The sequence below is a fragment of the Harpia harpyja genome, chromosome 1 (genome assembly GCF_026419915.1).
Source record: "Harpia harpyja isolate bHarHar1 chromosome 1, bHarHar1 primary haplotype, whole genome shotgun sequence".
Lineage (NCBI taxonomy): Eukaryota > Metazoa > Chordata > Aves > Accipitriformes > Accipitridae > Harpia > Harpia harpyja.
The window spans coordinates 39,754,877-39,777,403 of record NC_068940.1 but is presented as its reverse complement, the minus strand read 5'-3'; the positions used below and the strand labels follow the sequence as shown (position 1 = coordinate 39,777,403).

The window sequence follows — 22,527 nt, the reverse complement described above, 5'->3', positions numbered from 1 at the left end:
GCATTAGTTTCTCTACCCATAAGGCCCTAATGAGAGCTGAAATCCACAGCAAGTTACACAGATCTAAGTTAAGGCTTCACAGTACCCTTCCACAGATACACTTTCTTCCCTTTTCCTTTCTCTAGCACTTTTATTTGTTCACCCAGGAAGCAAGATGGTTTAGATAACTGATATGGCCGAAACCAACAAAAACCTCAAAAATTCATTTCAGCTGATTGGCATACCAACAAGTCCCAAAGTTGACAGTGCCAGTATAAAGAAAAAGGGTGGAAATGTGGCTGACAAAGGAGCATGCACAGCAGGTCTGACTTAGATCAGCATATATTGCCTTAGTGTTGCATCCTCAGTGTAATGGGTAGCAAGCCAATTAAGAAAAGCCTGAGTAAATCAGTCTTACTATATGTCGTGATTTTCGAATTCAACCTTACAAAAAGGTTAGGCAAACAAAACAAAAGCTTTCGCAATAAGTGTGGAAACTGCAGTATAAAAGCTTTTTACTGTAAGCAAAGAATTACCCTTTCTTTTGAGCTGGTGTGGAAGGGAAGAAAAGTTCTGCATTTCAAAATAAAGCTCAGACATTCAAAAAAATTATCTTTATCTTAACTACATCAAGTTTACTATACTTTCATAAGAGTATTAATTATTCAAGTTCTGTACCTAATTTTCGTATATTTTAAATGCATGTTCTATGAAAATTGAGCTGTTATAAAGTGGCTATATCTACTGCTTGTAGAACAAAACTCTTCTGTGCTGGAAATTTTCAGAAAGTGAGAAGAGGGGAAGTCAGAAGCACATTTGTTTAAACAGTAAAAAAACCCCAACAAAACAAAAAAACAACCTTTTCAACGTGAGTTGTGATAAAGATGGTAAAATTAGCAGTCATTTTGGTTTTCCAGGAGCCAGAAACAGCAATGTATTTTTTCAGTGAAAGCATTATTTTAGTCTTCCAGGAACAGTATTAGGTATCAGTACAATGAGACTTAGTTACACCAATAAGTTTCCTGTGATGTAAGTAGGTTTTTGATATCTCAGTGTAAGTGGGCCAATATGCAAAATTCTGAATAAGGTTTCCAATTAGAAACCTAGTCAATTGTTCTATGCAAGTTAGACACTCAGCAGAAGTGTTACTTAAACCGAGCCAGCTCAAGGCTTCTTCTGTTAACATTAATTCCCAATCCCATGCTATCCCTTTTATTATGACACAAATAGTTCTGCCAACATTTGGCAAACCATATCAAGGAATTAAATTAGATTAAATGTAACAGAACAAAAGAACAAAAATTTCATGAAAGCAGTTTCATAAAGAATCCATTTTATGGCTGTAAGAAACAGCTAGGCTAGCTTAAGAAAGAAGGCAGCACGAAAGAAGGTACAAGAGTACAAAGGTGACTGAAGTCTGCTTAAGCTGCCATTACCCCAGAGAAATTTGTAACTATGCCTTTAGAAGGAACAAGAACAAAAACAGAAAACTGACTTCCACCTAGGCTGTCACTTCTCTCTTCTTTCCTCCTCCTCAAAAGCACTAAATGCATTTACTTTAAATGGTGTTGAGGGAAAACAATGAAGAATTCTGAGAGAAAAAGGAGCAATGCTAACTCCATTGTGAGCATCGTTACAGTCTGATTTGATAGAACAGGCTTCAATTAATAATTTATATTGATTTGAGAACTGTGAAGTCTCCCAGTTATATTTATTACCCTGAATGGATGCTAATAGATTTATGATTTTTCAAATCCAATACCTATAGTACTATAGCAAGCTTAATTATCTTCAAAACACTTAACAAAATCATGGATAAATCTGTTAGAACTTATACTCAACTCTGAGGCATTTTAATCTTATGACAGAATTTTGAAATATGATTCAGTTGCAATCAACCACTAAAGCCCTGTTTACATTCCAGAAACTTCAACTGATGCAATTAACCCAATCCAGTTGCTTAATGTAATAAATAACAAAGGTTAGCCATGGTTGTGTAAATCCTGATGAACTCCTACTACATTACAATTTTACACAAACACAAAAAGACAGCGTTGCTTGTTTCTTCATTGTAGGACTTTGGAAGATAGAGAAAAAGAAACACTTCCCAACAACTTGCAATGTGTAAGCTGTTTATAAACTAGAGCCTGGCTGTAGGGGGACTTGCTGCCCCAAGGCAGTCCTGAAGACCTCCTGTTGATTACTAAGTAACAAGGGCTCTGAACTAGAGATAAAAGCCTCGGGCTGCACTACTATTCAGTGGAGGATTCTCAAATTACATTTCACATTGGAGTGAGAATCTCATCTCTGTGATTAAATACTTGGTATCCCTGCAATGAAAGTTGATACACAATATACTATTATGAAACTGTTACAAAATATATAATGTATTCTGGAAATCCCATTTTACTAGTCATTTTGCATTTATATTCATAATAACTGAACCTGTTACCACTGAGAGAAGCCCCCAAGGCCAAAGCCTTCAACACAAACCTGCAGCTATGCAAAAGCTGTAAAAGTCAGAATTCTCACCATTAAGCAGTAGTGTCTCAGTATATTATTTTATGACAAGATAAGAGCTGTCACTGATGGCAGCAAATCTGCTCCTAGCAATGACATCTGTCCAACTCCCTAATAATCTGGTTCAGTGAGATAAGCAGGTAGAAAACTAATTCTATACCCAAGTCCTTAACTGACTCAGAAGGCGGCTGGCTAAGAGCCAGCATAGATGTAAAGGCAATATAAGAGATGTATGACTGATGATGGGAAGAAGAGAGTTAAAGAGCTCCTTTTGACTAGTCACTCAACAGTCAATGGTTACAGCACGAGCTGAAACTTACATGGAAGTCCATCCACCACCACAGCTAACTACTGTTGGCAGGTAAGTGAGATAAACTAGCAGAAAACTAACCTGAGAATTAAAAAAAAAAAAAAAAAAAAAAATTCTTCCAAGTTAATAGGATAAAAAAGCCCAGTGGAGAGTTCACTGCTGTCCAAAGAGAAGCACAAGTGAAGACAGAACTGCACTAAACAAATAAGTTTGTTATGCTCCTCTGGAACCACAACCTGGAAATACTCAGAAAATTCTCCAGAAAGCCTTGCAAGCCCCATCTTGAAATATTTAATAAACAAGGTTAAGAAGTAGGCCATAGGGCTGGAACAGAAATATAACAAGATGTTTGTGTCAGACATGTTAATGTATCGCATGCAGAGGACAAAATATTATAATAATCTAATCCATGGCCTTTCTCCTTTGCTAAACAGCAATCCTCTGTTGACTCTATTTTATGTTTTTGGACTCTCTCATGTTTTTGTATTCTCTTTAAGCTGTCATTTCCCATTTCCAGTTCTCAGATGCCTTATGCCTTCTTGTTATGATCAAGAGAGTGGTGTATTATAAAACCTTTAGTAAAGCTGCACAAGCACAGCTTATAAGCAGATCTAAATTATAACTGCTACAGTAACTCTACTCCCCTTCCCCACCTCACCAGATGCCTGTCCCCACAACTTTTTACAGACAGGCACTTGTGTGTAATAATAGGATTAATCAGTTCATGATCTAGGCAAAAACTAATACTACAAAAAATGATCAATTTTCTGCTACATCAGCTGCTTGATATAGCTTACTATGCAACAGCATAAGCATCAGTGCCAGCCTAAGGAGAAGGATAGAAAAATGCAGCTGAAGATGAGCGTGTAGGGCTGCATAGCTCTGACCACAGCTATAGACTCACTCTTACATATCACATTATAAAGCGTAAGAAAGAAGTGTCAGCTATGTTTTTAAGCTCTAGCTTCATTACAGCGTAACCCTATCTAAATGCTTGCTAACAAAGCTCTGTATTTCCTGCACCCAACTGGTATATTCGTGCCCTCTCTCTTACACCAGTTCTGGCAGTCTACCAAGCCATTTCAGCACACTAAGCTAGTAGAAATCTATTCATGTTTTATGATTCAGTTAGTTTCCTGCCAGCTTAGGTATGGAAGGAAGTGGATAAAACTGCTACATTGAGCAGTTTGACCAGCTTAGGCTGCTTTGAAACCACCACCTTACTTAAACCAGGCTATTCAAAGGCTATGTTAACAACCTTGTAACAGATTAAACAATGCATGTTTCAGCTTAGCTTAAACTGAACTGGAATTGATTTATAGCAATTAAAATTAAACTGCTTATGCCAAAACAAGAATGAATGTTCATGAAGAGGTCTGCATCAGGCTAATTGGTTTTAATGCAATGTAATTTTTTTTCCTACAACTTTCTTTAAACATGGCCTCACATGAGCTGTACAAACTGTAGCAGAGCAAGCCAGGTTACAAACTTGCAGCATATCAGCTTCTCCAGGACAAGTGTGAAGTTATACAATACCACTGACTGATCTCCTGCACAGGCTTCTCAGACCATCAAAAAACCCAAACAAACCAAGAACAGCTGTATGCTTCCCTTAAGGGTTTGTCTATATAGGGTCAGCTTCCTCATCTACATCCTTTCTAAAACACACAAAGCAAAATCCTGAACAAGATTAATGTTACAAGAGGAAACATTGTTGCCACTATCCTACCAGTTTAGAACCTTGCTGCACTTTTTCTGCCCTACACAAGAGTATAACCGTTTTAAAACTCTGGTTTGTGACTTCTCTGCTGTAGAAACACTACACGACTAACAGAGAAACTTGTCTCAATCCAAATAACAGAATTCCAGAAAGATTCATTTTAGCAGGACTAGAATATGGCCAGCTCTTGGCAGATGATATTTATGACCAGTTTACATTCTATGCAAAACTACATACTCAACTATTACAAAGTTCTACCACTAATTCATAGATTAGGTTGGGAATACAACAAAGCAAGATGGCTTACAGGCAAGTCTCAAGATTTCTTTACAAACCACATAACTTCTTCACTGAAAAAAATATATACCTGTAGGGGCTTGGGGTGGGTGGTTGTAATTCTTGCCCTTAGAATGGTGATGGCATGGGTTTTGTCAACATACATGTCAAATTTAACAAACCAATTAAAGCAAATCAGTATCTAGTTAAATAAATATCAATTCTATTGTTATTCAATTAATTCAACCTCTCTTAAGTTTTATCTTTACCATGGTGATGTACAAAAGCCATTCAGATCACTCTCACTGGTGTTTAAAACACTAAGAGTCCTACCGTGTACAAACCAGTCAGCGACTTCCACGCAATGACAGCTTGGGCCAATCTAAACTAGCACTGTGATGATCCTGTCTTTGTCTTCCAAACCACTCTCCTTTCAATCACTACCAGAGCTTGCCTATGAGCTAGTTCAAGGAGTTGTATCAACAGTAAATTCACTCAGTATAAAAACCTTTTTCTGCCAGGTTAACTCCCTCTGAATTGACCAAAACCCACAAAGCAAGGGGAGCTGCAAGATCACGCGGCTGAGATGGTTGGGAGATTGAAGACTGACCCTTTCAATAACCACGAGGTATTAAATCAGCTCACTGTCCTGGGAAACTTCATCTTAACCCTACAAAAAAAAGTTAAAACTTTCCTGCAGGCTTAATTCATTGAAACAGTACACCTTGAGGTCAGACCAGCACTAGAACTAATGTAAGGGAATTGCAACTTTTTTTATGGACCATACACCTGTTTCTGGGCTGAGTAAAGCAACAGAACTAAAATGCAGACATCTACATAAATAGGTATCAGACTCATAAATTACTTTTAGACATTGATTACGTCAGAGTGACATATGTAATAGTTTACCTCACTTGATGCATGTGAAATTCTTATTAGTATTAATATGTGTGCCAAAGTCTTTCTAAGGAGAAGTGAAGGTGTATCTAATAACCCCCACTGTCTCTTATATCGAGTTCTCATACTCACCGAACTCTTTCACAAACAAACTGGTAACTCAATCAGCAGAAAAATGTTTCAGTTTTTAAGTTGGTTAGAAAGTTCAAGTGGCTGGGATCTGACTAGCACCACAAAGGATGTAAGCAGTGGGAGTACAAAGCTGGGAGCTTATCCCACTCAGCAGCAATCATTAAAGCAACAAAAAATACTTTACTTTCTGCTGGCTTAGAAAACTGAAATACAGAGATAAGTAAACATTGAAAGCAGGCCAGTGATGGAGACTGACATGCAAGATCAGAAGCAGAGAAGGGACAAAAAGGACAGGGAAAAGGAGCAAAAGGAGCAAGTGAATCTCTTCTGAGCTGTGAGATCATATGTACTACTTCATCTAACCACACCATGAGAACTGAAACAAGAAATTTACTGTCTGTTAGTACAAACAAGACCTAAATGCAAATTTATAACCATGTTATCTACCCAAGCTACCTCATTAAAAAACAAAGGAATGCAGATGATCTGTGCCATGCTTTCAAGACAATTATATCTGCACATTCAGACTTAACTAGACTTATGACTCCTGTAGTAGAAATGTGAAGAGTAAGTGGGTATGTGCCAGAATTTAAAAAGGATGGTAGTACCCATTGCTGTCCTTTTACAGAAATGGCTTTCAAGTAAACTGAGATGCAAAGTCAGCTGCAATTACAAAAAGAGATGGACAGACAGCTGGCAGTCAATTACAATGAACTGGAGTAAACAATTATATGCAAGTATTCTGACTGAAGGGCATTTCTGTCCCCCCACTCCAAATGACAGTGGGAATATTTACACTGATATAGACGGTTATGTATCTGGCTTTCTTTATACTGAGAGATAACATCATTTGCCTGTAGTAACTCATTCATAGGGAATACTCCAGAAACAAGGACAACAGAAATTTTCAGTCACCTGCAATTCCACCACCAAGTTTAACTCATGTCAGGAATGGATATGTAAACATCCATGAAATACATACTGCTCAGGGAACCAGTTTTTATGAAAATAGAAATGTTACTGTTCTTCTTTATTCTTATGAAAATTAGGATTTGTTACTGTAGGAAATATTACCTTATTATTACTACTACTATTATTTTATCCTACACTGCAAATCTAAAAATACTTTAAAGTAAGCCATGATAAGCAAGATGGTACAAGAGGCTGATGTTTTTTCATAATCAAACCTAAGGTAGTTATTCATAACGCAGAAATAACAATGGAGTGTGTGGGGGTGAGGTTTGACATATAATGAAACCAAGCAAAAATTAAAACACTCTCTAACATACAACAGTCATTGTAAAAAATACAATGAGTCTTGAGTCTTCACTTAAGAGTAGCTTCATGGTAGATTACACAGTTTCACTATCCTGGTTTACAAATATTTGTATGTTGTAGAACATAGATGAAATATTCCTTCTTACCTTTGGATCGAGTGGAGATATCCATCCCCTCCACCACCTCCTGCTCTGCCTTTATTTCCTCTTCAGCCAAGCTGCAGGATTCCAAAAGGTGAATTAGAATAGTTATTGATTGTATTATTCCCATGTGTAACTTCATGTATAGAAGTTCAACATAACACTGTCAAATACAACTATATTAAAATTTCTAATGAAATGAAAGGTCTGCTGTTTGCCAGAGTATGCATTGACCAAAACATGTAGAGAAACAATCCAGGTACACATGTATGCTGCATGTTACCAATTACAAAGGTAACATTTTCATACTAATGACAGTCTTGTAACATGTACTGAAGATTATGTCACTGTATGTATAAATTGTATGTGACAGACAAAGAGGAATTCTGTTCCCTGTAGCTCCTAATCTAAGGCCTCTATAAACTGTGTGGACAGATGCCTGCTAACATTTAAACACTCACCAGCATCAGTGAACAAATTAGCTGAAGTAACGTATTTAGCAACACAGAACAGCTTGCAAAATTAGAAGGTAAAATGCAATTTTAAAAACTATTAAAATAAATAATTTCAAGGATTTTGAAACTAGACTATATAACAGCAAACTGAATAATTATAATTTATTGGCAATACAATTCCACCAATCATTAACTATAATAAAGAGTAAACAGAACAGAGTTGTTACTATTATTCAACCATTCAATCTTACATAGACAGTTTTAATTTACTCCAGGCAGGATTAAATGATTAAGTAGATGACAAACTATATCTGACTTGCTGATATTCTACTTTCTTATAGTGATGGCATTCAAGAAAATAACTCAATGAATATGGCTAGTTAAGTCAGTTTGGGGAAGGAAGGTGGAAGGGAGAGGAAAAAAGAACTATAATGAATATTGAGTTACACACCAGTTCTGGAGATCTGACTATCGTAGATGAAAGATAAAAGAAAACATATTATGTTGAAGCAAGCCTAAATTCAAAATGATAGATGAATGAGGTTATGGTGCCTGAAGCAGGTATCACAGTTGTCTATTAAAACCACCAGAGCACAACAGCCAAGCGGGATGTCGATCTTTTCTTCTGTAGTGAAAATTTCCTGTCTAGTCTGTTAATGTAAGTTGTTGCTGATACCAGTTTACATTGATATGGTGGCAGACTGTGAACTACTGCTGCTATGGAGTAGACTGAGAGTTCATTCAGCCATCCCAGCTCTAGAGACAGCTATTTCTACCAGAGAAGCCAAGAGGACAGCTAGAGGTCTTTGCTTTAGCCACTGTCGTTAAATCTGCCTGAGACAGCTAATCAGAGCTCGGAAACAATACTGAGGACTTGGTTACATTTATATGAGAGAAACTTCAGCCTGACAAACAGTTTATATTAGCAGGAGTTTTGTTACTGGTTAAAACAGCTTCATAAACAAAGTAAGCCTTACCAGCAGAAAGACTTTTTAGTCTGGTATTTGCCAAAACTACTTTAATCAACTATCAGCTACCAGGGGGTTGGGTTACAATTCCTTTCACACTTCTGAACAGGACAGTTATGTCAGCAAAATTTTAAATACAGATTAACTGAGCTCAGTGTACGGAAGACCCAAAGTTGAGAAGATCCACGAACTCCAAAAATCATTTGCTTTACTTGTCATTTGTATTTAGCAATAATTTACAAATTAAGCTCTTTAAAGTCATAAAACACTTAAGAGAAGTCCTATTCTACCAGCATCCAATCTCCCAGCTCGTAGACTACGCTGTTAATTTCAGTATCAAGGAAAGGCATCCATGTGACCAGACTTATGGTAAATGTGTAGCACAGTTGACCATAGCACAACCCTTTTCAGATTTATTTTGCACGGGCAGATTAAATGCATAACATAGTTGACCGTACTACAATGCTCACCCGTTTACTATGCATGGGCAGATCAATTATACTGCACATTTGTTACACCTGAGGGCCTCCAGCAAAGAGGAGCTGGCAGTGTGTTACAGACACCAAAACATTTCACGCACCACTTGTCTCTGCCCATTCTTTTTCCTACGCAATGGGAAGGGATGGGCTCATGGGATGGGTTCATTGTTCTCTTCCAATGTTGCATTGTTTTTTTCTTCCCCTCCCCCCTTATAAAATCCTATTTCAATATCACCAAACTGTAACAAAAACCATATTTTTAAAACATCATGTATATATGATTAATAATGCACACACGTAAATATGTAATAATACACACTAATTCTGTCAAGAGTGAAGTAATTTGGTCATACGCGTTACCTAGTTTTAAAATATAGATCCAGTTTCAGCCACAGACTAGGACATACAAGTCTTTACGAGACTCAGGTTGAAGTCCTGAGATCATTTTACACAGGTTGCTACTAAAAGGAATGGTTTCCCCAATCCCTAACTTCATGTTCTAGAAATCATGTTCATATCAACTGAATCAGTTCTGTGATCTAGCTCCCTGTGCAGCTGGATGTGCAAAAAAAGAGAGAAAATGGGAGTGTAACACATGTGGGGAAGGGGGGAAGGAGGTAATATCCTTTAAGCAGCAGCTCACGTTTAAGTTACTTTAAAGCTATCATAACATTCCAGACTCATCCAAATCTATCAGGTGTATTTTGTTCAAAGCACAACCTCAGGGGAACATGATACAACAAGAAAGATACAGTAGTTGCTACAAGTCACTATTAAAAACCACAGAGTTGTGCATGAATCCTGGCTGAGAAATGGGTGTGACACACCAGTACAGTAACACAGTAGCAGGAACTGTTCCTACATCCCTGACCCAAGTAGCAGAGGAAGTTAAGAGAGTATTCACCACTTGAAACAAAGGTTCATTTTTCTTAGCAATGGAGGTGTATATATCCTATACACACATATGCACACTGTGTGTCACCCAAAACTAAAACAAAATTCAGCAATTATCTATTATACTATGAAAACTGAGCCTTAGAGGAACAGATTGCATTTCCATATTCGCTACTATAATTAATCTCTTTCAATCTTTTAAGGGCACAAACATTTAAGTATGTAAGAAAATCACTGAGATTGTTCTGAAAAAAATCAAAATGTTGGGGGGGAACAGTTAAATAAGTGTATTAGACATAGCTATAAAAGATACTTAAAATTCACAGCTCTTCAGAAGCATCTCCCATTGTTTTATTTGCTGTAATGTATTATGATTTGTACAACATGACATTGTTTGAATGGTGGCAGTGATGACTGTAGTGGTAATCTTTAAGACTCAAGTTTGTAAATACATGCTAGCAATTCACAGCAAGTTTACAGTAACTTTTCTAAAGCTGACAGATCTTTTCACCTTTGTACCTTCCATCAACATAAGCAATAGTCTGAAAATGCTTTATGAAGCACAGACTTCCAAACACAGAAATTTCATTAGCAAAGGATTTAAAATTAAATAATTCAAGAAAAACAGGTTCTTAATGATAGGTACCTTACTATTACCCACAACAAAATAAAAAGAAAATTAAAACCAGCAGCAAAACAAACAAGAGTCTAGTTCTATGGAAACAATAACTGTGTGATCAAGTAGACTATTCTAGAGTTTTATTTTGAGAATTCATTTTTGCAGGGCTTAGAGCTGTTATTTCAGATAGCATGCATTACTATCATGCATGTGTACTACAAATGTGATGCTCTGAGGTTGCGGATCAGAAATGATACTGGTATATACTCAATTAGGTACCTGAATGAATACAATAAATACCTTATGTCATTCTGAAAGCTACTCTTGTTTCCTCATTAAGAAGAATGAGCAGAGGAACATATTTTTAGAACACAACTGAAATCTAAGCTTTGCTAGTTTCACTGTCAATTGACTAGAACACCAATTAATCATTTAAACTTCCCTACTCATATTGACCAAACTTACAAAAAGAAAAAAAAAAACACAAAAGAAGAAACTGTTTTCTAAAATGTTAAACCAATTTGTTTCATACAAATTGTTTTAACATGTCTGAATAAGGGGAGAAGGGATGAAAGTTATTCCTTTGGGGATAGTTGGGGACTGAAAGAAAAAAAAATAAGGATTGCAAACATACAAGATTTATTGATACTTAGGTAAAAATGCAAAAAGAACTTAGCTGCCTAATTTTTAAATATGTTCTCTGTCAAACTGAAGAGAGGGTGGAGATTTTTATATGAAATTCAGTTTTTCAAATTTCAGACCAGTAAATAAAATACTGACTTTTCTGTTTAGGAATATCATTCCTGTACTAGTAGTAGTACTTACCTGAAAAAATGTACATATACAAAAATATTTAAAGTTCCTCTAACCTATATTAACTACAAAGAGCAATTAAAAGTTGCAGATGAACTACTGCACCTTGACATTTAACCAAGAAAAACTGACAGATATGGAAAACCACTCAAAACAGCTAATGCCCACATACACAATCCAGATCTACATTAGGGAATAAACACATTAATTTAAAATCAAGAACCATACATTTATGGAATTCATTTTTCCTTTTAATTAATAGAAAACAAAACAAAAAAAACTGATTTAAGACTATAAGCACTAAAACTGAATTTCATCCTTAAGATAATTCCTGCCTCTCCTATATCACATCTGTGAGTAGCAATTCTAAATAATGATTTCAAAAAACTGCATTCAATAAAAATTTGAAAAAAATATTTGCATGCCATTGCTGAATAAATAGCAGCTTTGTATAAGCACTCACCTATAACAGTCTCTTACTCATCGGTAGCTATGCTATTTATGCAGGATTCTTAAAATGGCGTCTGACAGCACTGCACTGCCTCATTCCTGTACTGTAGCTAAAATGGTAGCAGTTTATTCAATAACAGTGTCTCCTGTTTAAACAGCAGTGCTATATTCGAAGCAAGCATCTAAATATCATAAATGGTAAAGTATGATAAAAGAACACCTGACATACAAATGTTTAACTAAAAAGGCACAAGATAGGGAGTTTTGTGAAGTCACAGGTTACTAAGGAAATCACTCAATTTTAGATTCACTCTCCAGTTTGAGCACCTCATATTTTATGTTTCCCTTTGCAGAACTCCCTGCAAAATGCTCAATATGTATTAAGGAATTAACATACACAAAATGCTTGTTCAGATATCTACATACAGCAATGTTTAAGCTAGTTACCTCTGATAACAAGCAAAGTAAATATATACATATTTAATTTAAAGAACATTTAGGTTCTTTTTAAAACCTTATTCTTATTCAGTGTGCTTTCAAAATAGCTCCACAAAAGAGAAAATCAGGGTAGAGAGGGCGATCCTTCGTGTCATACTGTCTTCTTTAAGACTATAAACTATAGAGCTGAGGCCCAAGCAAGGTAACCAGAATAGCTATAGATTTCAGATGCTAAAAACATACTTTGAGAACAATCATGTTTGAAAGTAAAGGTTTATACTGGCTAAATTAAGGCTGTTAACATCCCGCTACAGCATGGTTTTAATCTCACAGTATGAAACACAGATGCTATGACAATTGGTAATAAAGGGTTAACATAAGAATGACAGACAACTGCTATCAAATAAATAAAACTCAGTTCCTATGTAGCTATTTCTAAATTAGACTTTAACCCATGAATACAAGACATGTTTATTAATAAATATATTTTAAATACTTTTAAAATACGATTTAAAGGGCCAAGCTTGATGGCCTACTATGATGGTTTTCAGTCTCTGGTTTGCAGACTCCTCAAAGCCAGGGTACTACTACTAAGGGGTTTGCAGACAATAACTAACTAAATCAAACCTAGTCCAACAGGTTTAAATTCACTATAATGGGATTCATGTGCCCATGGGAAAAATATTCAGGATCCACAAGTAACAAAACTTGAAAACTGTTGTCTGCTACATTCTACATGGGAAAAGATTCCACTTCCAAGATATTTAGGATATTCAAATTAATATCCTGAATTCTAGACAAAGAAGAAGAGCGCTTTTACTGAGATTTATCACCCTTTAACCAATTATGCTGTAGTGGCACCATTCCTACAGAAGACTGACCATGACCTATCACTTTTCAGCTACTGGATCTACATGGCCAATACACTTGAAAACAAAGCAACCCCCCCCCCCCCCCCAAACCAAACAAAAAACCCCAAGCAAAAGTGATATCACAAAATGGAAGACAGCTCAGGAAGACAAGCCAATTGAAGTTTGTGGATACTGATATAAAGGGCTAAATTTGTAACGTAATCTTCCTATTTATGATTTTTGAGCATGAAGTTCTTTTTATTACATGCTTCCTTAGTAGCAATGTAGGTTTTTCCCTACATTTCAATACTCCTGCCTGATGTGAGGGGGGAAACATCACATTTGGAGTGGTTTATACTCTGCATTTTTTTCATTCTCAGTATGTTAAGTAGTGTCATTTGTTTAAAGAAATCACTCAGTTTTTCCCTAGCACTATTTAGCTTCCAACTAAAACAGTTTGCCTGCAAAGAATGAAAAAGGCATGTAGCTTTTAAAATGCTACTGTTTTCAACATAATTTATAATCCAGATCACTCCTTTGTTTTTTCCCCACTGCATTCTTTGCCCAGCTAATTACAAAAGTAACTGGATGTTGGCACTAAATAATAATGGCTAATCATATTCATCCTGGGCAATTCCAATTACTCTTTAGTAGCCAGAAATCTTAAAGTGCAATTATACGATTAACTGCTATTTACATCAGAATAATGGCCGTTTGCTACAAGCTGAATAAACCTCAGCTACATTGCTTCATACATGTCCTGTCTAATTGTGATATTAACAAGATCCAGTCCTGTAAAATCTTGGGTAGAAAGAATACATGCTTCTTCCCCACGTCTATCACTTAAACAAAAACCCACATTCCATCTGTCCTGAACAGTAGAAAAAACGGCACAGAGTGCTTCTTATTATGCAATCTATGAAAGTGAGTGATAACATCATACCTTGACAAAGCACCAAAAATACATGAAATTCTTCAGCTTGGCTGAATTTGCTTTACTTAGATGGAACAAAGATGGTAGAAATTTCCAGAAGGCCTTTCTCAGTCTTGCCACTGCAATTGTCAATCTTTAACCTACTCTCTGTTTCTATTGGCTCAAGTACTCCATGGAGCAGCGCGATTGGGCTGATCTGTAAAACAACACTGCTGTCTCTACCTTGCCTCAGACATCTTGCTGCAATGCAGACATTTATTTTTTGTGAACTATAAAAGAATTGTATTTGAATGATTAAAAATAGTGAACTTCAACAGACTCACGATGCTATGTTTCATTACATGCACAAGGGCAGCTTATACAAATATGCCTCACTGTCAGCAGTGTGTCTGGAAGTGCAGATTTGAAACAGATCCTAGTTTAACAAAACCTGTGGGAGCCATTTTAATACAAGCTTTCTGATTGCAGATCACTTACTCCTGCTTCCTCATATTAAACAAATATTATGTTGTACACTATTTAAGACTGAAAGTAAACTGCTAATGTGTATAAACTACTGCTAGGAAAATTACGTCCAAATGTAATTTCTGTTTTTAGGAGCTGAAGAACAGAAACCAGAATAACTTCTTAGCTGCGTTAGCACTTTTATGTATGCTGAAAAATGCATTAAAATTGCATACAAAAATGCTATCACATGAAACTCAGTGGTACAACCCAGCAGTGTTTCAGGTTGCAAACTGAACTAGACATTCTTATAATCTAATCCTTGGAGCCGGGGGGGGGGGGGGAGCTGTTAAGCAAAGTGAGATATTCAAAGAAAGATACCCATACTGGCAAACAAGTAACCAGAGGTAAATTGCTGTTATAGAATGTTATCAAATACATGGCAACCTTCTACAAAAGTTAGCATGTAACTGTGCCTCAGTGCAGTTATTTGCAAAGCTAGCTTAGCTCTAAGTTCTTTCCTAAAGTCATTAATGTGTGTGGACTGTTAAAACAAGTGCAAAAATTATATTAAAAGCACAAAAGAGCATCCTTCTGCTTTTGTAACAATACTGGTGATCACTGAAAAACAGCTTGTTAAAACAAGCATGCAAGTGCTACAATTAAAATCTTACTAAAGGGCACAAAATGTTCTAAATTAGTTATAAATCAAGCAAGTTTGTCTGAGATTATACTTTGTATAGTATCAGAAACATATGCTCATTAAGCATTATTTACTTTACTTCATAAGGTCACTTCATTGCTGAGTACTAGCACTTTCATCACACCTCGAAAGCCTAAGGAACAACGAAAATGTGCTTTACCGTACATACATGGTAATTAATGATCTATGAACAAACAGCAAGTAGAATATTTTTCACTGGCCTGAGGTAAAAAGCAAGTATAAGCTTCAAACTTTAGAGGCAAATTATCAAAAAAATAGTGCATTCAAATTGTATCAGTTTACACATACAAGTCCCTTAAAATGGATGCTAAGCAAATCTGATTTTTTATATGACTAGACTAACCACTAACATTACTTCATCTGCTGGACTAACTGACCCAGTAAAAACAAAATGTTTGGAAAACTATTAAAAATGTTCAGAGAGTAGCATGCTGCTTACTTACCAACTGTTCAAGCACCCATCTCATTTTTCCAGTTAAGAAGATACAACAGGCTGGCAGATTTGGGAATTGATCAAAAAGGAATTTCTTGAAATAATTACGTAGCATTAAACCAAAAGTTGTTTTTTTTTTTAAAAAAAAAAAGGAAAAAAAACAAGAACGAACAACATGTACTACTGTCATGAACCACACATGATTTTATATCCTCTGGAGTCCACAACACAGAACTGTGGCTGATACAGTGTAAAACAAAAAGGCATAGATATAAGGTACATTAATTGAACTATGTAAAAAGAGAAAGCTAACAGTTCAAAAACATTTTCCATAAAGAATAAGATTTGTAAACAGATGTACTGCTGCATTTTATTGAGCAGCAACCCATTTCCAAAATCTGCAGCATAAAAACTCCCTTTTAAAGGAACAAAATATTAACCATACATTGTCCCTCAGAAAGACAAACACGTTGTATTAATTACTCCTGCAAGAAAAAAGGTTCAATAATCATTTTAAATTAAGATAAGCTGCATAAAAAACATGATGCAACAGCACACCACCACCTAGGCCCAATATCTACAATCTGCCATTAGCACTTTTTGCTGATGTCCAGGTTTTTAAAAATCCCATATTTTCTCAGAGATAACTTATCTTAGCTATTCCATTCACTGTTTAGAAAGGTAAACTTGCCTGTTCTTCTGTCTGCCATTATCCCTGCTTGACTCCCTGTAGGGCAGTTAAATGCATCTGCTCCCTAGCTTCCATTTTCTCTTCAGCAGGCATGTGACACAACAGACAATAGTGCTGGCAAACTGCTCAGAGAGAGAAAGCTTCTTTGGAATACCAGGATCTTGATAAACTCTAAAAACACCATCCTCCTGTGAAGAAGTAGGTATGCCAAGGTTTTGCCAGTCTGCAAAATAAAGCTGTGGCTAATGGCTACTAACCATGTGACCCAAGAAAGCAAATTTAAACAGTTCCAACTTAATAAAGTGCTGTGGTGTGAGTTTTGCACAACAAATCACAGAGAATCACACTCTCAACCCACAACTCATAGGTCTTAGAGAAAAAAAAATGTAAAAAGTAAGGCTTACCTCTGTGGATGCATTGTTAACACAGTGTTATGTCAATACTTATAAAACATGGAGGACAGGCTCTCAGTACTCAGGCAGAAAGGGCTTGGCACTTCAGCTTGATGATCTGTCTTCCTAATAAAAGCTAATCCCGGATTGGCTACTTCGGTAAATCTGAATGTAAAGCTTCAGGGGATTGGCTGAAACACTTCCTGAGCGATTATCTTTGTGCAGCTCTGGCAAGCAGGAGCCATCCTGTGCATAGAGAAGACAGGCTAAGCTAGGCCCGTTTCAGCAAAAGAAACTTGAAAAGAAACCCCAAATGTGCACTCCCCGTATAAAATACACAGATTTTCAAGCAGAGGGAAGTGTTCGCAAACCGCCTGCCTGAGCAAATGTATCTCAACATGCCATTACTGAAGGCATTTGGCTATTTTAAACCTGAAGGAGGAAGAGTTCACCCGGGTCACAAAAGCTGTTCTTTATAAACAAAAAGCTAAATTCACTTTGCTGGTGTTCTGCAACGTGTTGCACGGAGAGAGCAAGGCCACGGAAAGAGAGCAAAACATACCAAAAGTGAGCATGCACAGGAGGGACTGAAATTAGTAACTGAAAATTCAGAGAGAATTCTCCTATTCCAGAATTTAAATATATTAACACCTACCGTAGCAACCATATACCGACAGTGTGATTTCTTTAGGTGCTATGATAAGCCGAGCCTTACATAGGAAAAACTTAATGTCTCATTTCCACAAAAAACATCATACAATTGAAATTGCATTATCACAGAGGGTTGCTGACATTCAGTGCATGCCCTCCCTGTTTATAAAAATGCTGCAGAGCACAACCAAAAATATCAGTATCACACCAGATACTGTACTCTCCACCCCCCCCTCTCCCCCCGGCCCCCACCTTTCGGCCTGCTCAGGCTGTTACACAAAAATCTGACTTCCGTATTAGTCGGCTGCAGCTGCAGTTTCCTGTCTATTAACCCTGTAGGACTTGGTAGTTTTTAAGCTACAATACAGGCCCTAAAAAGATGTAGATTTCTCTACGTGGCAAGTTATCTGTCTGCTTTCACAAAAACATTAATATAGCTTTTCAGACGATTTGCTTTACCTTTTATCTTCCACTAAAATTCTGCAAATGAAACAAAATGAGAAAACAGCATGTAAGCAACCAGTTTGATCTTGGGCCAATTCCTAAGCATTTGATTCAAAAATGTGATTCAGTTCCCTTTCCTAATGCAGTGAAAGTGGGAGGATTTATCGCTATGCCAGGAAGGAAGAAAGTCTTAGCTCCAGATGGGGATTTTAAAGGTCAAATCTTTAGAAAGGCCCCAACAAGCTTTTACATTTTTGTCCAAGATTTTGCATCCGTATTAGGTAGCACGACATTATCATTCTATAGCCATCAACAAATCAGATGAAAAGGTGATTCTGAAGGATATTGCATATTATCGAAGGATTATTTATTAAAAAAAAAAGGAGTTGTAGAGGGAGAGGTTTAAGATTAAAACAATAATTATTAAATAATGAGCTAAAATAACTGAAGCAAAATAAACATTCTTCCAATACAGCATGCAAGATCTAGGATTGTGCAAAACAGATTATAGAAAACCCTCTCCCATAAATCAAGGCCAGCTGCAAACAGAATATGCATTTTGCTCTACATTTACTCGAGTGCTAACAGTCTCAGAAGCAATCACCACAAATAAAACTAATGCCCTCCCTTAGCTCCAACCAGCAGCTTTCATGATATAACTACTTTACCACACAAACCTCTTTGCTTGAGAGCCGACATGACGCATAACTATGTAACTCAGTAAAATTAATAATCCTACTCTGCATTGTCCCATAGTGCATTCAGATTATTTCTTGAGATATCATTGTCACAGGAAAACTGCCAAACCATCCTATCACTGTGCTTACATTTTTTCTGTTCTTGCGTGTTAGGCTGCAACAGCAGATTAACAGCCCAGAGTATAAATTCTCATCTCATAAGTAATTCTGGAGTCCCTGCTGGAAGCATTTTCCCTTTTTAGCTTTGGCAATGTTTTTCAGGGCAGGGAGCAGGAAGGCTCGTGGATTACACTGGCAGTTTGTTCTGTTTTAGTAATGTAGCAGAAACTAGAGAGAGTGCTGCTATAAAGGGAATCATACAGCCCACTACGGCAGCAAGAACACCCTGGAAATGCATGACATTCAAGTGCATACTTGCATCAGTTTTAACAGTTCAAACAATTCAGTATAGGTTTCTTTTTAATTGCATACCTAAAGGCCTATGCCACTCAGAGATATCACCACCCAACACAGAAACATCCAAATTTTGATTCCTCCAAGCAGTAAACGTGAGGATTGTCAGCCATTAACATTTATGCTCATTGATTGACTGCTCTACTCTAATATTAGTCTATTAAAAAAAAAAAAAATCCTAATCCCTATGAAGTACAGCAAGGGAGCAAAACTAAATACACTGAATATGTCAATGCTTTGTGCAAACCAAGACCTGACTCTGGGAATGCAGTAATGCTGATGGTGACTGGGAACACTGCCAGACTGACACACTTGGACCTATCAGAGAGGATCACCATGCAGCAGATAGACAGAAGCAGAAGCAGCCTTAGAAAAGGCCCAAGGTCCTATCCTTTTGATTCAAGGAAATGGTGGCCCAAATGCAATAGAAAAATTTACCAACCTTCAGTCATTAGCAAGAACAAAAACCTAGAAACTATATCAGAATACAGCATTTGTGTTCAGCCACTAGGCTACTCTGCTAAAATAGACAAAAGAATTCTGTCAGGAATCAGAAAGGGAAAGCTTGAAGTATCTTTCTCCTTATTTCCTTGTCCATACACATATTTTGCAACAGGAGGTACAAGTCTCATGTAACGACACACAGGTACATCTGGAAAATTCAGATTTTGTCTGTTAAGTCACAATGATTGCATGTCCTACTGCAGCTTGACCAATTCTTTTAAATAGGAGTGGTGAATTTATTGGAGGCGGAAGGGAAAGAAAGGTAAAGAAAACAAAGAAGAGAGGGGAAGCTAAACGCTTTGTTAAAGCAGAAGCAGGGCGGGGAGATTAGATTAGCTAATGTTTGTCCTTTTCAGTGCTTTGGAGATATTAAAGGGAAAACGGCTGTGAGGCAGGGAAAAAAAAAAGGCTAAGAGAGAAACCAAAGGAAAGATGGAAAGCACAAATTCAGTCAAAAGGAAATTAAAAGACAACAGTGTTAGAAGTGCAACATACTATATTTAGAGTTCTTTGCAAAGAACTCTGCCCACTGTGCAGAATCTCCAGAAAGCATGCATATCAAGCCCCACAGTGTTGTACGGGACTATACTACTTAATATATACTGAAAGCCTCAAAATTAAAAAAATACCAGTAAGGAAGAGATTTGTCTGTCTGACAGAAACAGGGGCGTTGATATGTAGCCCTATAGGGGATGAATCATCACTGACAGAGAGGAAACAGTAGGTGATGGACAAAAGATGGAGCTTTAAAAATAACATTTTGAACAGGTACACAAAAGGAAAGGGGGAATGTCATATTTTCCAGGGAGGAGGATGATAATGATGATGATAATAATAATAATAATAATAAAAACCAAACCCCCAAACAAACAAAAAAACCCAGGGGAAAGAATTTGCATTAAGGGCTTGTAGCTTGGTCCTGGATTTCCAAGTCATTGACTGACAACCCTAATTTCTAGAATAAGAACATGAACCATTGTAATTCAGTGTCTTTCCTTTTAAGAGGTTTTTCCACCTTTTCCCCTTTACCCTGAATCTGCCAAAGTATCAGTAACTGCTTAAAGACCAGAAGATAAGACTGCCATCTGATACAGAAGCCACCAATAAATGTCTATAAGGGCAGTTCCCAAATTTTTAAAAGTAGCCTGGATGCTAAAATTAGTGACCTGCCTAAGAAGGTTGGTAATTTTGTAAATCATCAGAAACTACTGGAGAATATGTTTTTGCCAAATAGGTAGCTGATTTGCCCATAAGCTTAAAAGGCCTTGTGGCCAGATGCATGCATGCATTTGTCCTGGGTAATATTTTTGAATACTTTTGGTTTACGTTACTTGTTCTGGATCACAATGGTCACTCATTGTTTGCAGATTAAAAAGCTGATTTTGTTTGTAATATACACTGAATATCTGGTGCATTATGAAAGTTTCTGTTGACAGCCATTTTTAGTATGCTGTGCAACTGCCTCATGTACATTTCCTTCTAAAGGAAATCTCCATTCCTGTTCAATCATCTGCCAAAAATACCTGGGAAAAAAAAAGGAAAAAAAAGCACCCTTGAGACCTTTCCTTTAGCAGCTGTAGCTTTTTAAAAGAGGTGCTATAGCCTATGTTATCCAAAGGCATAAGCCCATCTATTTCATCCCTTTGATGCCCAGTTTGAACCAGTCTCTCCAAAATTTAACAGTTGAGAGCTGGGCTGTTGGATATCCTGTATAAAACAGGATTTTCATTATTATATATTTAAATTATATGCTCTACATTAAAAGCCTAACAGATATAATTTGTTTCATATTTCATATGCAGCCCAATATTTTTTCAGTTACCTGGAAAGCAGCTGTGAGACATATGCAGATATACTGCATGTCAGACCTGAAGCATGTCCACTACGCAGTTAAACTGCATGTGTAGCAAGTGGATTTATCATGCCTGCGCTGTGATAACATGGTAATTAGTCCAACTCACTGCACATGCAAGATCTGTGTCTATGGGAATGTAGGCACCCTGCATGAAAACTAGGTACAAAATCCTGAAAGAAGTCTGTGTTTTACCAAAGGATTCTAATGCTTAAGCGAGAGACATCCTGCATATAGCACTTATTCTGACATCAAGGTCCTTCCAAAGAAAACAGAAGATATTCACTACTCTTAGGGAAGAATTATTTAGGACCAGGTCTGGATAATGCTAAACTCTAGTCCTATTACTATAGTTTCTTTTTCTCTTCAGATTTTTTCACATTCAGGAATCACTTGGTTAGCAGTAATGATACGACTTTTTTTGTTGTTTTGGGATTTTTTTTTCTGATAAAAGCTGATTATCTCACAGAAGGCTCCACCAGCTAAAGCTCATACCAAATATGTAAAGTGATAGATTTACAAAAATACTGTTATTACAGTGATTTTTTCCTGTCTCCTAGGCTTATATCTTATCACAACCCATAGAAGATTTAGACTATATCACTCTCACTTTTAATCTCTTTCCTGCACCTTCACACACTAAATTTGCAGTTTGGCTTCAGTTTTAAGGCTCTGCATATTCACACCTTTCTCCTTCCTATCTGCTATTCCAATTGCTATATTCATCTCATTTTTGTGATTTGCCTCTCACCAGCAAAAAGTCCTTCTTTCTTTTTCCACCACAAATGTGCAGTACAATCACTTTCATGAAGGCTCAACCCATAGTTTCACCAACTTTTTTTTTTTTTAATTTTTTTTTTTTTTTTGATCAGGCATACTAGGTTAAGCATCTCACCGTTCCTTCCAGCCACAGCAGTCAGCTCAGTCACACTTCTAGCAGAACTGTCTGTGTGGTTACATGGAGAAAGGATCAGTGAATCAAATATTTACTGTGTTAACTTTAACCCGGGAAAAGCACCAATTCACAACAGTTCACAACACTGCTGCTGTAACAATTGTAGTGGCATGACTGAGAAAGCAACAGTGAG

At 36.8% G+C, this 22,527-nt stretch overlaps 1 protein-coding gene across 10 annotated transcripts in view; it reads right to left on the bottom strand.

Annotated features, from left to right (window-relative positions):
* Positions 1-17,077, bottom strand: part of ZMYND8 (zinc finger MYND-type containing 8) — a 60,116-nt gene extending 43,039 nt beyond the window's left edge. For 3 of the 10 annotated variants that reach the window (XR_008235400.1, XM_052788499.1, XM_052788506.1), the window contains exons 1-2: positions 16,850-17,065; positions 7,259-7,329 (exon numbers count right to left, since the gene is read on the bottom strand). Coding sequence is in view for 9 of the 10 variants with exons in the window: in XM_052788499.1 (XP_052644459.1) it covers positions 7,259-7,329; positions 16,850-16,863 (85 nt within the window). In the remaining variant the exon portion in view is untranslated. Of the gene's footprint in view, positions 1-7,258; positions 7,330-11,943; positions 11,968-14,162; positions 14,273-15,764; positions 15,790-16,445; positions 16,669-16,849 lie in introns of those variants that run through there. The other 7 variants (XM_052788463.1, XM_052788450.1, XM_052788491.1 and 4 more) reach the window with 7 other exon arrangements.
* Between the last annotated feature and the right edge of the window lie 5,450 nt (positions 17,078-22,527).